At 39.1% G+C, this 17,028-nt stretch overlaps 1 protein-coding gene across 2 annotated transcripts in view; it reads left to right on the top strand.

The window, feature by feature from the left end:
- NUP160 (nucleoporin 160) overlaps positions 1–17,028 on the top strand; it is a 50,466-nt gene that overhangs the window by 16,206 nt on the left and 17,232 nt on the right. The window contains exons 10-23 of one of the 2 annotated variants that reach the window (XM_004436964.3): positions 1,268–1,352; positions 3,164–3,232; positions 4,993–5,076; positions 5,658–5,828; positions 6,588–6,687; positions 6,963–7,128; positions 7,597–7,724; positions 7,808–7,968; positions 10,143–10,276; positions 10,929–10,999; positions 11,938–12,097; positions 12,712–12,781; positions 13,966–14,064; positions 16,829–16,948. In XM_004436964.3, coding sequence (XP_004437021.1) covers positions 1,268–1,352; positions 3,164–3,232; positions 4,993–5,076; positions 5,658–5,828; positions 6,588–6,687; positions 6,963–7,128; positions 7,597–7,724; positions 7,808–7,968; positions 10,143–10,276; positions 10,929–10,999; positions 11,938–12,097; positions 12,712–12,781; positions 13,966–14,064; positions 16,829–16,948 — 1,618 coding nt within the window. The remainder of the gene's footprint in view (positions 1–1,267; positions 1,353–3,163; positions 3,233–4,992; positions 5,077–5,657; positions 5,829–6,587; positions 6,688–6,962; positions 7,129–7,596; positions 7,725–7,807; positions 7,969–10,142; positions 10,277–10,928; positions 11,000–11,937; positions 12,098–12,711; positions 12,782–13,965; positions 14,065–16,828; positions 16,949–17,028) is intronic. The other variant, XM_087422937.1, reaches the window with a different exon arrangement.

The raw sequence follows: 17,028 nt of genomic DNA on the forward strand, positions 1-17,028 counted from the left end.
CACATACAGCAACTAGAAGGATGTGCAGCTATGACATGCAACTATATAGTGGGGCTTTGGTGGAAAAATAAATAAATAAAATTATTAAAAAAAAAAAAAAAGCCTAGAGGTACCTCATAACCCAATATTCTTTTTTTTTTTTTTTGAGGAAGATTGGCCCTGAGCTAACATCTGTTGCCAGTCTTCCTCCTTTTTTCCCCCCCCAAAGCCCCAGTTGTGTGTCATACATGTGCATCCTTCTAGTTGCTGTATGTGGGACACCACCTCAGCATGGCTTGATGAGCGGTGCATAGGTCTGCGCCCAGGATCCAGGCCACTGAAGCAGAGTGCGCAAACTTAACCGCTGCGCCATCAGGCCAGCCCCAATAGCCCTATATTCTAAAAGAGAATTCTAGGAGTGGTTGCTGCCAGATTGACCCTAAGCCACGCCTCAGGAAATACGAGAGTACTCCTATAGATGGCATTCAAGCAAAGTGGTAAAAAAGCAAAGAATCTGGTTGGATGAGAGATTTAATCCTGTTATGCAACTTACTAGGTGTGAGATGCCCTAAACCTCACTTTCCACGTGTACGAAATGAGAGTAATACATCCTTTGAAGAGTTATCACAAGGCATACGTGAATAGTATCTAGAACTGCACTAGCATAATGTCTAGCATGTAGTAAATGCAGAATAAAAGTTAGCTGTTATTTGTGGATTTGTGTTTAGAGTTTTAATTTCAGGAAAGTGCCTGTTAAAACTGCTAAGAGCACTTCTGTAAAACCAGACTCTGCTAAGAATAAGTGTTTGGTTTAATAGAATTGATCAAGCCATTGCTGCAAAGATTTAGTGATGGGGCCCTCCCTGCTCAGATACTGCCAACAACATAAGCTTCATTTGTATTCATCGTTGTTTTTTTTTGTTTGTTTTGGTTTGTGTGTGTGTGTGTGTGTGTGGAAGATCAGCCCTGAGCTAACATCCCTGCCAATCCTCCTCTTTTTGCTGAGGAAGACCAGCCCCGAGCTAACGTTTATTGCCAATCCTCCTCCGTTTTTTTTTTCCCTTTTTCTCCCCAAAGCCCCAGTAGATAGTTGTATGTCATAGTTGCACATCCTGCTAGTTGCTGTATGTGGGACGCTGCCTCAGCATGGCTGGTGAAGCAGTGCATTGGTGCGCGCCTGGTATCTGAACCCAGGCTGCCGGTAGCGGAGCACGCACACTCAACTGCTAAGCCATGGGGCTGGCCCTCATCATTGTTATGTTGACTGATGGACTTCTTTTCTCTGTAGTAATATTGCAGGTCAGTGGAATCCAGTTTTTATGCAGCCTCTGCCAGAGGAAGAGATTATTATCAGAGATGATCAAGACCCCAGAGTAAGCAATGCTCAAGTCTTATGTAAGAGGATGATTTACCCAGATCATTAGTTTGAGAAGAACCAGTTGTATTAGTTTGAAGTCTTTCAGCTCCAGGTGAAAGAAACCCCCTCAAACAGACTTAAGCATAAAAGGAGAATGTATTGGCTTGGGCAGCTGAGAAGTTCAGAGTTAACTGGCTTCAGCCATGGCTGGAACAATGCCTTCTAAGCTTGCTCTCTCCTTTTTCTGTTCTGCTTTCCTGCTCTGCTTTGGGTTTATTGTCAGGCAGGCTCCCTGGGAGAGCTTGTATTCTGTAGAGTTAGCAACATCACCTCAGAGGAAAGAGAGCACCTCTGTCCCAGGTCCTAGAGTTGACACTCACTGGCTTGGCTTGAGTCATGTGCTAATTCCTGACATAGTCACTCTGATCAGAAGGAATAGAATATTCTGACTTGGCATGAAAAACATGTATAGCCTGGGCCTTAATGTTGTGGTGAAGTCAGTCGAGTATGGGTAGGGAAGGAATGGTTCCCCAGAGAAAGATAAGGGATTTGTTAGTAAAAGAAAGGGAAATGGATTCTGGGCAGGCACAGGCGCTAGGTGTCCACTATATTAACCATGTTGGTGCATGCGTATAAACTAGAAATCAGATAAATTGTGATAGAGGTATATGCTATGAAGAAAATAACCATAAAAGGTAATTCAGTAGAGAGCAAAATAGGCCAATCTCCCTGTTTTTCAGGGATATCCTCTGGATAAATGGAAGAAAAAGCTTTCAGTTAATGCATTAATGTTAAAATGAGATTAGAGATTGTGGGCTCTGGGTCTGAAACAATGACTATTCGTAGGATTGGAAAACCCACTTTATTTTTTTTTTATAATTTTCTTTCTTTATTTTTTCCCCCAAAGCCCCAGTAGATAGTTGTATGTCATAGCTGCACATCCTTCTAGTTGCTGCATGTGAGACATGGCCTCAGCATGGCTGGAGAAGCGATGCGTCAGTGCGCACCCGGGATCCGAACCTGGGCCGCCAGCAGCGGAGCGCGTGCACTTAACCACTAAGCCATGGGGCCGGCCCGGAAAACCCACTTTAAATACCTGAAATTGAATATTGCTAAATTTTTAATCCCAGGAGTTTATTGGCACTTGACTTTGTCTAAAAGCCAAAATCATATGCTGATTATTAAAATCTTTGTTTTTCTCCTTCATTTTGGTCATTTTATCATCTCCTAGAACCTTAGTAAAGGAAGGAAACTTGAATAAAAGTCAGTCAGGTTTGCTACTTATTGGCAAATCTAGTTTATGAAATTTGGTCAAAATAATGAGGAATATGAGACTTTCCATTTTATTCTCTCTACTTCATTTCTCTACTTGTGAGAGCTTATTGCAGTTTTTTTTTTGTTTTTTACATATAATGCCTATGTTTGGTTCCTTTTCTTTTATACGTGAGCCGTAAAATGAATACTTTGTGGATGGTGTAGAAACCAGGTTAGTTTAATTGTTCTCTTACCAGAGTATATCACCAATAAACTAGATTAGCCTCTTCCATTTAAGATTGGCATTTGACAAGCTGTGTTTTCCGGTGGAATCCAATCAGGGGCGCAGCATTTTCAGTAGAGTACATCTAGTTGACTCAGAGACACTGCAGTCTTCACCTCAGTGTGAAAAGGGGAACTGCTCTACTACTTGTTATTGCTCAAATGTAGGAGGACCACGTTCATATAATAGACACTCAAACTTTGGTGCTAACGTGTTGAGTTCTTCCTTCAAATTCTTCCAAATTTTATCTTGTTAGATTGATATTCATTTTTGTTTTAATGTTCCAACAGGAAATGTATTTGCGGAGTCTGTTTACACCAGGACGATTCATAAATGCAGCTTTATGTAAAGCTTTACAGGTCAGCAAGAAAAGATTTAATATTTATTTGACTATCTCTTATATTATTATATTATTGTGTAATTAATGATTACTATTAATTTTTGTTTTGCACATGCTAAACACCGAATATGTTTTTGCAATTGCATATACATGTGTGTATAAATACTATTGTAATTTTTTTAAACATTTTTTCTATTAATTAAGACTCCCAGCAGGGAGGCAGAGTTGGGGGTACTTTCCCAATGACTAGTGAAGCATGCCAGTAGTAAAAAGAGAAATTTGTGCTTACACTATTGTAAAAAGATACCGTACAGTTATCCGCTACTTAATGGCAGGGATATGTTCTGAGAAATGCGTCGTTAGGCGATTTTGTCACTGTGGGAATATCATAAAGTGTACTTACACAAACCTAGATGATATAGCCTATACACACCTAGGCCGTATGGTACTAATCTTATATGGGACCGTATATGTGGTGTGTCATTGACCAAAATGTCATTATGCAGTGTAGGAGTGCTACACTGCATATAATCTCTATACTTGAAAGAAATTTAAAATGTTTTCTTAGTTAGTTTTGATGGTACTGTGTTTTTACCCTTTTGTTAGTACAGTGAGGATCTGACTTGGTTCAGGGTCAAGAAAACTAAAAAATCTAAGCTTCAAAGTCACATGGTTTAAGAATTGCTTAACACTTTACAAAAGGATTCTTTAAAGTCACGTAGACTTCCATTTTAAATTGCCACTTAGTTTCGTGTGTTTAAAATAGAATAATCAGTCATAGAATTAAAAAGATCCCTTAGAATCTCCTGATCTGACCTCCCACACAGAGCAGAAATACCTTCTGAGTCTTCTCTGATAGACAGCTATTCAGCTTCTAGTTGTCTCTGCCTCTAGTGACAGGTTTCTCACTGGCTCTTGTGTGAGTTATTATTCCCAAGCTCTGTAATTTAGAAGTTCATCCCAGTATTGGATCAAATTTAACCTCCATCCTTTTAGTGGCTTCTTTCTTTGGAACTTCATAGAACATGTCTTTCTTCTATAAAGCAACCCTTCAAATATTTTAAGACTCTTTCCATGTTTTCTTGCTCCAGACTAAATACACCCAGTTCCTTAACTTTCTCTCAGGTGATATAGTTTCCAGACCCTTGACTTTTCTTCTGGGTACATTCTTGAATATCTGGCTATTGGGTGTTTTCTGTTTTCTCTCTGATAAAACTTGAGGATGACATGGTCACTTTCTCCGAAGGTGTTTTTTCTTTCATCTTATCAGCACTTCTTCCCTGATAACAGTAATCAAATGTGTGATAATATTTCTTGTGATATCTCTTGCACACTGAGATATTAAATACTCACTAAGGCATTTATCAACTGCTTTCCTTCAGGAGAATCATTCCCAGTGGAATGACCCAGCTACGTCACTACTTTAGCTTACCTTTGTGTCAGTCTCAGGATGAGCATGTTTAGCATCGTCTTGTATGTTCTTTCTGGCTGAGCAATAACCATTCTGTTGCATTTTACTTTTTGTAATGATCCAGATGTACCCTATTATAATTCTTTCAGATTTATGAATTTCTATAGTTTACTCTGATCTATAGAAACTATTTCAAACTGGCTGTGATTTCACTTACAGAAATTATTTGCACAGTGTTAGGAGTAAATATGTATTCCAGGTGTGTCCAGTCTCTATTGTATAGTTGCATATTGCCTCAATGCCTTCTAAACTGGAGTATTTTTCATTAAGTTTTGGATAATACTCTAAAATGTTTCTTTTAATTTTAGATTTTCTGTCGAGGAACTGAGAGGAATTTAGATCTTTCCTGGAGTGAACTAAAGAAAGAAATTACTTTAGCTGTTGAAAATGAGGTAAGGTTTGGGTAAAGAAAGAATAATTTCTTCCATCTTGACATAGGGCAGATTGGTACTGAGGAATTATTCAGATTGTTTACTGGGGGCCGGCCCCGTTAAGTGCATGGGCTCCGCTACTGGCGGCCTGGGTTCGGATCCCGGGCGTGCACCGACGCACCACTTCTCCGGCCATGCTGAGGCTGCGTCCCACATACAGCAACTAGAGGGATGTGCAACTATGACATACAACTATCTACTGGGGCTTTAGGGGGGAAAAAAGGAGGAGGATTGGCAATAGATGTTAGCTCAGAGCTGGTCTTCCTCAGCAAAAAGAGGAGGATTAGCATGGATGTTAGCTCAGGGCTGATCTTCTTCACCAAAAAAAAAAAAAATTGTTTACTGGACTTTGTTAGTAGGAAGTATAAATGCTTAAACCTTTTAATTAAAGAACTAGATATGTATTTATATAGTTTATGGCATGTAATGCATATGGAATATTCCTTTGGCTCTAGCTTAGTAAAATGATATTAGACAGTTATGTTTTGGGGGAAGAAAGAGCCCAAATGGTATCAAGAGGTTTGTTTTTTTTTCTTTGCCAGCTCCAAGGAAGTGTAACAGAGTATGAATTTTCCCAGGAAGAATTTCGAAATTTACAACAGGAATTCTGGTGCAAGTTCTATGCCTGTTGTCTTCAGTATCAAGAGGCCCTCTCTCATCCTCTTGCCCTACATTTGAATCCACACACAAACATGGTGTGCCTGCTGAAAAAAGTAAGGATGCTGAAGCATACGGAAGAATTCCTTTAGACAGTTCAGTGGGTCTTCCAGAATGTTAGTCTGTTGTGTGTTGTAGTTAGCTTTTAGGACTTTGTATTTTGTTTTCTTGCTAAAATTATAATTCATTTGTATTAGATAGTCTTCTGCATTACTTATACTTTTTTGCATTTTATTTTATTTACCTTTTATATTGAAATGATTTCAAACTTAGTTAACAAGAACAGCACATAGAACTTTTGTATACCCTTCACCCAGATTCGTCATTTATTAACTTCCATTTGCTTTCCTTCCTTCTATAAATATATTTTTTTCTTCCTGAGCCACTTGAGAGTTAGTTGTAGACATCATGCCCCTTTTTCCTTGCATATTTTAGCATGAGTCTAAGAACAAGGGTGTTCTTACATACCACAGCATAATTTAAAGATCAAGTGATTTGATATTGATATAATAGTATACAGTTAATGTTCAGATTTTGCCAATTGTGCACAAAGTTTTTGTTCCTGATCCAGGATCCAATCCGAGATCTTGCATGTATTTTGCTGTCATGTTTCTTTAGCTTAATCTTGAACTGTTGTCACCTTTCTTTGTCTTTTATGACACTGACATTTTTTGAAGCGTATACCTGTTGTTTTGTAGAATGTCTCTCAATTTGGATTTGTCTGGTATTTCCTCATGATAAGATTCAGGTCTCGATTATTTTATACCATCAAACATTCACTGGAAAAAATGTAACTGGAAGATTTGTATTTCCAGGGGTACCTGTCTTTCCTTGTGCCTTCCTCCCTAGTTGATCATTTGTATCTCCTGCCTGATGAGAACCTTTTGACGGAGGATGAAACAACCATATCTGATGGTAATCGTAATTGTTATGTTCATGTTTACGCCCTTCCTACATGAACCCTATGCTTTGTTTCAATGGATGCAAAAAAACATTGATTGCCACTGTGACCCTTCCTGGTCAATTTACCATGTTGTGGATATTTTAAGGAAAACTCAAGAGGCCAAGGCATCTCCAAGACCTCAGATAGATCCTTGGCATTTAATTATTAATATTTGATTTTAGTATAGTATTAATCAGTCGTTCTTCATTGGCTTGAGACACGAATGTTAACTTTCTCTTACTCATAGATGTGGATGTTGCCCGGGATGTCATTTGTCTTATAAAATGCCTTCGGCTGATTGGCGAGTCAGTAACTATGGATATGTCATTAATGATGGAAACAAGTTGTTACAACCTCCAGTCTCCAGAAAAGACTGCAGAACAGATTCTGGAAGATTTGATCACTATTGATGTGTAAGGAGAATTTAGGGTAAAGTCCATTTCGTAATGGAAATTTAGTAATTTTTAGTGCCAAAATCAGGTGTTTAATGTACATTCAAGTATGTACAAAGTAGTGGCTTAAAGTTAAAGTGAGTTGCCGTGATTCTAAATAGGTGTTTCAGCTAAACAGAAAATCTAACACATGAATTCAGGTCTGGAAACAGACTCATCAATTATGGTCTACCTAGTAACTGTTAATTGAGCTATAAATTCTAAAACATAAAAGTATTTTTCTGATGTTCCTTTTGTCTGTCATTTCTGAAAAAATGTAGGAAAATTTGCTACGTGAAGTGAAAGTACCTTGTATGCCACAGTGACGATCTCCACTCCTTTAGTATGTGGCTGGTTTTCCTGTTTCATAGAGCGTTTAGCTTACAGGACATATAGAGTCTGTCTTATGTATTCTTGGTAGTAGTAGGAGTTTTCTAATTGTCCTTATAGAGAAAATGTGATGGAGGATATTTGTAGTAAACTGCAAGAGATTAGGAACCCAATCCATGCCATTGGACTTCTTATACGGGAAATGGATTATGAAACAGAAGTGGAAATGGAAAAGGGCTTCAATCCAGGTGAGTGACAGAACCACAGATGTGATTCTAGGATTTAGAGAAAACAGTGATACGTTCAACTTCTTTTTTTTTTTTAATTACAGCTCAGCCTTTGAATATTCGAATGAATCTTTCCCAGCTCTACGGTAGTAGCACAGCAGGGTCTATTGTATGCAGAGCTGTGTGTAAAATTGCCAGTACTCGCTTCCTCATCTGCCGAGACCTTCTGATCTTACAGCAGCTATTAATGCGGCTAGGAGATGCAGTAAGTACTACTTGAGGGAAAACTTGTAAAATCTAAAACCAGGTCTAGACCTTTGAGCATATTACAAAATGTCAGCCCCACAAGCAGAGACTTTTGTCCTGGGTCACTGCTGTGTCCCCCATGCTTGGCCTGTATTGGTGCTCTGTAAATATATGTTGAATTAAGAATGAGTCAACATCACAATCTAAAATTACAAATTAAGCAGGGCCAGCCCAGTGGCGCAAGTGGTTAAGTGCATGTGCTCCGTTGTGGCAGCCCAGGGTTCACCGGTTCGGATCCCGGGTGTGCACCGATGCGCCACTTGTCAAGACATGCTGTGGCGGCGTCCCATATAAAGTAGAGGAAGATGGGGATGGATGTTAGCCCAGGGCCAGGCTTCCTCAGCAAAAAAAAAAAAAAAAGAGGAGGGTTGGCAGATGTTAGCTCAGGGCCAATCTTCCTCACCAAAAAAAAAAATTTAAAATAAGATAAAATTACAAATTAAGAACATATATGGGGCCGGCCCCGTAGCATAGCGGTTAAGTGCGCGTGCTCCGCTGCTGGCGGCCCGGGTTCAGATCCCGGGCGCGCACTGAGGCACCGCTTCTCCGGCCATGCTGAGGCCGCGTCCCACATACAGCAACTAGAAGGATGTGCAACTATGACATACAGCTATCTACAGGGGCTTTGGGGGGAAAAAAAAAAAATAAATAAAATCTTTGAAAAAAAAGAATTTACTAATTCTAATACCTTAATAATGGTAGAATTTCGGGTAAAAATAAGGAAGAACATTTAGGAAGATGATTTGTTTGGGACCCCCAAGGAAAAACAGGAACCTTTCCTGAGAGTCTGTCACTCAGGGCAGCCCTTACTAAGTTCTTTTCAATCTTTGTAGATTCTTGCATTTCTTCAGGATTTTTCTTTCTTTTTTTAATTATAACCAATGTTGTTGTTTTCTAAACACTTACGTAATAGATGTTCATTGTAGAACCTTTATATGTAAGCCTTTATCTGAAAACAAAAAGAAAATAAAAAATCATCTGTCATCTTCTACCCAGTGATAACCACTACTCACATTTTGGTGTACACCCTTTTTTTCTATGCAAATAGTTTTCTTGTTTTATTTATAAAATTAGGATATACTTAATAGTGTTTTTTGTAATCTGATTGTTTTTATCCTAACACTTCGTACATCTCAGCATTTGCATATGTTATTAAGTATTCTTCTACAGCATTATTTTTAATAGTTGCCTACTGCAATTTTAATTTATTCAGCCAGGGGCCGGCCCCGTGGCTTAGCGGTTAAGTGCGCGCGCTCTGCTGCTGGCAGCCCGGGTTTGGATCCCGGGTGTGCACCAACGCACCGCTTGTCCGGCCATGCTGAGGCCGCGTCCCACATACAGCAACTAGAAGGATGTGCAGCTATGACATACAACTATCTACTGGGGCTTTTGGGGGGAAATAAATAAATAAAATTATAATTTATTCAGCCAATCCCATTTGGGGCCGTGCAGGTTGTTGCCAGTTTTTTCCTTATAGCTGTAACTTTCTATATACCTTTTATGGCTTTTTGGTGGTATTGCCAAATTTTTCTCTAATGGTCATACCTATTTTTATCCAAGACCGGAAACATAAGAAAGGACGTTGATTTCCCTGTTCTTCTTCCTGAATTCTGAACCCATAGATTTAATGAAAGTTGAGCTTTTTGTTGTTTTCTTTTTCACCATCAGCTCCCATGACTTAGTGAGCTGTTTTTGATTATTTTCATACTGTTAAATGTGTGGATAGATATTTTTGCCACCTGCTTCCTCATAGTTTAATAGGTGTGCAGCTTTTTTTTTAGTGTATATATGTTGCTTTTTTATATGCCCTTTGTAACTGTGTTTATTTTATTTTACCTCCACCTGAGCCTTAAGAGTTATCATTACTGGGTCAGCCCCGTGGCTTAGCGGTTAAGTGCGCGTACTCCGCTGCTGGCGGCCCGGGTTCGGATCCCGGGTGCGCACCGACGCACCGCTTCTCCAGCCACGCTGAGACCACATCCCACATACAGCAACTAGAAGGATGTGCAGCTATGGCATACAACTATCTACTGGGGCTTTGGGGGAAAAAATAAATAAATAAAAATTATTAAAAAAAGAGTTATCATTACTAATTGCTGCTTACTGTCTCGTCTACCCGCCCATCATGAATAGGTGATTTTGGGAGCTGGTCAGCTCTTTCAAGCTCAGCAAGACCTACTGCATCGGACAGCTCCCCTGCTCTTATCTTATTACCTCATTAAGTGGGGAAGTCAATGCTTGGCAACTGATGTTCCAATTGACACACTGTGAGTTTCATTATTCTAATTATTTTAAAGTAAATTGTGAGCTTAATTATTTTTTTCATTGTTTTCAAGAGAAGAAAATTATAAATATAATGCTGTAACGTGATTTGCCTTTAAAATTCAGAGAGCTTTTAGGTGCTTCATTTTCTAAAGGTTGAAGGCAACTTACAAGAATGAAAAGTACAAATATTTATTTATTATTATATATGTATGTGTAAAATGTAAAGATAAATCCTGTTGAAGGCACAATAATAAGATGAGGTTACAGGGAAAGTTAGACCACACACAAAAATGTACTAGTTATTAAAGGTAGGCTGAGCCTCTTTGTAACCAAGAGAAGAAAGAAAATCCAATACTTAAGATTCACATTTTCCGTAAGATAAACCATCCTGTTTGCTCTGGCAAGGTAAGGCTTTTCATGGCATGAAGGTCTAAGAGAAATTTCTGCTCTGGCTTCTCGTTGAAGGATCACTGAGTGATATGATGGGCAATCATCTAAACCATGACATGTTTTCCAGGGGGTTTTTTGTGCTTTCAATGGAGCTTTTATATGCAATTCATTAATTAAATTGACAGTGCTATTGATAGCTTAACTTATTGAAGTAATGTTTTTGTAGAAGAATTTATTAAGCTGTCTTTTTGCCTTTTCTCACAGGGAATCTAATCTCCAACACTTGTCAGTACTGGAACTAAGTGACTCTGGTGCTTTATTGGCAAATAAGTTTGGTAAGGACTGGATTGTGTATGCATATGATTTTAAATTTTGCATTTATTGCATATTCATTAAAGTGGTCTTTTGCCACTTTTGCTGTGGAAAGGTTGGCTAGGCTCTGCTTTCACTCTGAGAGGGTAAGCAAGCTGTGGCCTGCGACCTCTGGTTGTGACAAGGAATCTGTATAACTGCTTTTCCATTATATATTGATGCTCCAGTGATTAATTGAGCAAAATCTTTTTTTTTTTTTTTTCTGGGGGAAGATTTACCCTAAGCTAATATCTGTTGCCAATCTTACTCCTTTTTTCTTCCTCCCCACCCTGCCCAAAGCCCCAGTACATAGTTGTGTATAGTTGTAAGTTCTGGTTCTTCTATGTGAGCCGCCACCACAGCATGGCCATTGACAGACAAGTGGTGTGGTTGCAGCCTGGGAACCGAACCCCGGGCCACCAAAGCGGAGCACGCTGAACCTTAATCACCAGGCCACCAGGGCTGGCTCAGCAAAATCATTTTTAAAATTTACTAAGTTCATGGTAGCTTCTATGATCCTGTCTTAATGAACAGATATTCAAAAGGAGCCCTCTCGTGCTTGAGAACCATTCTGGAGAATTTATTTTGTATTGTTTTGGTATAAAACTTGGAATCTTGGAACTATATTTATTGTAAATACCTTCTAGAGAAGACACTTAGGTGTAGTGAGATTAGTGAAAAGAAATAACTACAATTTAATGGCTTAATGATTTAAGTGGCTTTTCCTTGCGTTTATGTAGTGCTACACAGGTTACAAACTGCTTTTGTTTATATTGCCATTGATTACACCCATTATGCATTTTATATTTTGAAATAATAAATGTTCTTTGTTACAGGTGTTAAATGAATTGGTAGACTGTCTTAATTGAAAATTGGTACTACTGCCACAAGTTGGTGATTGTCATAACTTTTTCTTTTTAAGTATCTAGCCCTCAGACAATTGTGGAATTATTCTTCCATGAAGTTGCAAGGAAACACATTATATCTCATCTCTTCTCTCAACCAAAGGCACCTCTTAGCCAAACTGGGTTGAATTGGCCTGAGATGATTACTGCAATTACCAATTACTTATTGCAACTTTTGTATCCTTTTATTTAAAAGCCAGTTGAAAGATTTCTTCTATCTAAATAGTCTAAGGCTCTTATTCTGCCTATGTAATGAAGATTTTTAATGAGGTTAGGTGCTTATTCCCCAACAGGTACTGATAATACTTATTTTCAGATACAATCCCAATTTTTATTTTATTTTGTTTTTTTGCTCAGGAGTTGAGTCAGATTTTATTTCTGCATACACATTTAATACCTAGATCTCTTTTTGAACATTGTACATTCATCAAATATTTATTGAGTGGCTCTATATGCCAGCACTATGTAGGGTGCTGGGAGTCCACTGGCACCAACAGTATGCTTGAGAAATATACCAGCTAGAATTGGAAACCACCAGGCAGGGATGAAATACATGCGTTAGCCCATAATTAATTGAGTTCTAGGCTAGGTGACTAGGCTCCTAGTATACACCCTTTTCACTGTATTTATCTAATCTTAAGGTTATATACTTGTATGGAAAGAACATGTGCTCTGCCTCCTTCTCTTTACTTTCTTTTTAAAAAATTAAGCCATTTCATGGAGTTTGATGCCCAGTGAGTATGTTGAAGTTTTGCCAAAAAAAGTAAAAAATCTCCTTATCCAATGACTAGATGGCCTAGCAATCCCGGTTGTCTCTTTCTAGAATGTTTGATGGGAAATTGTCAGTATGTACAGTTGCAGGTGAGTACTGATGAATACATCAGGTTTAATCATTCTGGTAAAGAATGGGATTTCTGAAGTTTTTTTCCTTGTAAATGTTCCCTGCATTTTATTTTATTTTATTATTTTTTGTGTGTGTGAGGAAGATCAGCCCTGAGCTAACATCCATGCCAATCTTCCTCTTTTTTTTTTTTTATGAGGAAGATTGGTCCTGAGCTAACATCTGCCAATCCTCCTCTTTTTGCTGAGGAAGACTGGCTGTGGGCTAACATCCATGCCCATCTTCCTCCACCTTATACGGGATGCCACCACAGCATGGCTAGACAAGAGGTGCATCGGTGCGCACCCGGGATCCGAACCGGCGAACCCTGGGCCGCCGCAGCGGAGCACGTGCACTTAACCACTTAGGCCACCGGGCTGGCCCGCCAATCTTCCTCTTTTTGCTGAGGAAGACTGGCCCTGGGCTAACATCTGTGCCCATCTTCCTCCACTTTGCATGGGACGCCGCCACAGCATGGCCTGACAACCAATGCGTCTGTGCGCACCTGGGATCAGAACCCGGGCCGCCAGCAGCGGAGCGTGTGCACTTAACCACTACGCCACGGGGCCGGCCCCCCCTGCATTTTAATTGGGCTGATAATAAGAACCACAATAATTTAAACTTGATTGTACCGAAACATACCCCAGAAAGATAGTCTTCGCTTCTTTCTTGACAGTATCATTCCTAGCACAATTTTTTCTCTCTTTTTTTTTTTAATTCTCTCCATTAGGTTCTTTTTATAGTAAAATGAACATGCTGTAGAGTTCGGTACTATCTGCGGTTTCAGGCCTCCACTGGGGGTCTTGCAATATATCCCCTGTGGATAAGGGGGGACTTCTGTACCATTGTCTTCATAGAAATCCTTTATGGGAATCTAGTCATTGAACCAGTAAATACCAAAAGTTGGAAAATTGCCAAGATGGAAAGTGTATGTGTGTTTACGTTGAGTTGGTGTTATTGGAGTCCTGTTTGCTTTCTTACAGTGTCTAACCTAATACAAGAATAGATTAACAGGATTAGGTTTTAATCTCCAGATGATTTTAGGGAATACAACTTTTGTGTTGATTGACCACCATCTTCTCTCGCTCTGTAAAGAACTTGGAAATGAGTATCTCCTTAAGTAGTGTTTATTTTCTAATCAGAAAGCACCTTTTATGCCTTTAAGGATTATATTCAACTACTACATCCCTGGTGTCAAGTCAATGTTGGTTCCTGTCGATTTATGCTGGGACGGTGTTACCTGGTTACAGGAGAGGGACAAAAGGTAAACTGCATTTAAATGATGAACAAACTCTAGTGAAGGGTGACACTTAGTTTGCATCTAACTGGGTTGGTGGGTGGGGTGGAAGGCATGGAATCTTCTAGATAAGGATAAAGACTAGTGCCAGCGAGGAGCATAATATACCTGTGAGGACTGTTCAGCTTCATGTACTTTGTAGATTAGTTAGGACATGAGAAAATATGAAGAAGAAAACGTTAAGTCCCTCCGGCCCCTGTGCAGGTATTTTTAGGGATGGTTTTTTTTTTTTTTTAGTTATTTTATTGAGGTCATATTGGCTTATAACATTGTGTAAATTTCAGGTGTACATTATTATATATCAGTTTCTGTATAGACTACATCATTTCACCACCAATAGTCTGGTTTTAGGGATGCATTTTCTTTTTTTTTTTTTTTTTTCTTTTTGTGAGGAAGATCAGCCCTGTGCTAACATCCGATGCCAGTCTTCCTCTTTTTTGCTGAGGAAGATTGGCCCCTGAGCTAACATCTGTGCCCATCTTCCTCTACTTTATACGGGATGCCGCCACAGCATGGCTTGACAAGCGGTGCGTCAGTGCGCGCCTGGGATCCAAACCCATGAATCCTGGGCCGCTGAAGCAGACGTGCACTTAACCGCTACGCCACCGGGCCAGCCCCCTAAGGATACATTTTTGTACATCAAATTTATTACTTAACATTGTCTTCGTTATATCTTTTTAAAAATTTTATGCTGTTTTTTCCCCAGTTATAGTAGTTTACATTTCTGATTTTTTTTTATTGTGGTTTTGTTGGTTTATGACGTGTGAATTTCAGGTGTGCATCATTATGCTTCTGTTTCTGCATAGTTTACATCATGTTCACCACCCGAATACTAATTACACTCCATCACCACATAGGTCTGCCTCATCATCCCTTTCACCGTCTTCCCTCCCCACTTTCTCTCTGGTAACCACCAATCCAATCTCTGTTTCTCTGTGTGTGTTGTTGTTTTTATCTTCTGCTTAATGAGTGAGATCATACGGTATTTGACCTTCTCCTTCTGACATTTCGCTTAGCATAATACATCTTCAGTATCCATCCATGTTGTCACAAATGGCTGGATGTTATTGTTTGTTATGGCTGAGTAGTATTCCATTGTGTATATATACCACATTTTCTTTATCCATTCATCCCTTGATGGGTACCTAGGTTGCTTCTAAGTCTTAGCTATTGTGAATAACGCTGCATTGAACACAGGGGTGTGTGTATCTTTACGCATTGGTGTTTTCATTTTCTTTGGATAAATACCCAGCAGTGGAATAGCTGGATCGTATGGTAGTTCTATCCTTAATATTTTGAGGAATCTCCATACTGTTTTCCATAGTGCCTGCACCAGTTTGCACTCCCACCAGCAGTGTATGAGAGTTCCCTTCTCTCCACATCCTCTCCAACACTTGTTGTTTCCTATGTTGTTAGTTATAGCCTTTCTGACGGGCGTGAGGTGACATCTCATTGTAGTTTTGATTTGCATTTCTCTGGTAGTTAATGATGCTGAACATCTTTTCATGTGCCTGTTGGCCATCTGTATATATTCTTTGGAGAAATGTCTGTTCAAGTCTTTTGCCCATTTTTTAATTGGGTTGTTAGTTTTTTTGTTGTTGAGATGTATGAGTTCTTTATATATTTTGGATATTAACTCCTTATCAGATATATGGTTTGCAAATAATCTCCCAGTTATTAGATTGTCTTTTCTTTTTGTTGGTGGTTTCCTTTGCTGTGCAGAAGCTTTTTATTTTTATTTATTTATTTAGTGAGGAAGACCGGCCCTGAGCTAACATCTGGCAATCCTCCTCTTTGTTTTGCTGAGGAAGACTGGCCCCAGGCTAACATCCATGCCCATCTTCCTCTACTTTACATGGGACGCCGCCACAGCATGGCCTGACAAGCGGTGCATCGGTGGTGCCCGGGATCCGAACCGGCACACCCCGGGCTGCCGCAGCAGAGCACGCGCACTTAACCACTTGTGCCACCGGGCCGGCCCCTGCAGAAGCTTTTTAGTTTGATGTAGTCCCATTTGTTTATTTTTTCTGTTGTTTCTCTTGCCCGGTCAGACATGGTACTTGAAAATATGTTGCTAAGACTAATGTCGAAGAGTGTACTTCCTGTGTTTTCTGGAAGTTTCATGGTTTCAGGTCTTACATTCAAGTCATTAATCCATTTTGAGTTAATTTTTGTGTATGGTGTAAGATAATGGTCTACTTTCATTTTTTTGCATGTGGCTGTCCAGTTTTCCCAACACCATTTGTTGAAGAGACTTATTTCTCCATTGTGTGTTCTTGGCTCCTTTGTCGAAAATTAGCTGTCCATAGATGTGTGAACATTTCTGATTTTTTTCCCTGACATCCTAATAAGTAAATTTTCAAACAAATAGAAAAGTTTAAAGACTTTTACAGTAAACAACCATATACTCACTACTCAAATTCTACAAATGTTACCATGTCACTACACTTGCTTATTACATATTTATCTATCCATCAATTATCTTATTAAAGTTTGCTTTTTAATTAATAACATTTAAGTGAAAAAAAATAACATGTAAGTGAGATAAATTAAAGAAAAATAGTAAATAGTGCATCAGATAGAATTTAGAATGGCAGAAATTGTGAATGTAGTCAATGATCTTAAGTAATTTTTGCTTTTTTGGCTTCCTTAGCATATGAACCCCCAACTTAGAGCACCGAGAATTGGAACAATTTATTGTAAGTCATTTTGCATTCTTTTGTTTCTACAGGCTCTGGAATGCTTTTGCCAGGCAGCATCTGAAGTGGGCAAAGAGGAATTCTTGGATCGCTTGATTCGTTCAGAGGATGGGGAAATTGTGTCCACCCCCAGGCTGCAGTATTATGATAAGGTATGTTATGTCATGGTTTGGTTTTCTTAAACCACCCTGTGTAAAAATGTATCTGAAATACATTGCTTTGGTATTTTGGG

Source organism: Ceratotherium simum, chromosome 34 (assembly GCF_057802395.1).
Source record: "Ceratotherium simum simum isolate JZ-2026a chromosome 34, ASM5780239v1, whole genome shotgun sequence".
Lineage (NCBI taxonomy): Eukaryota > Metazoa > Chordata > Mammalia > Perissodactyla > Rhinocerotidae > Ceratotherium > Ceratotherium simum.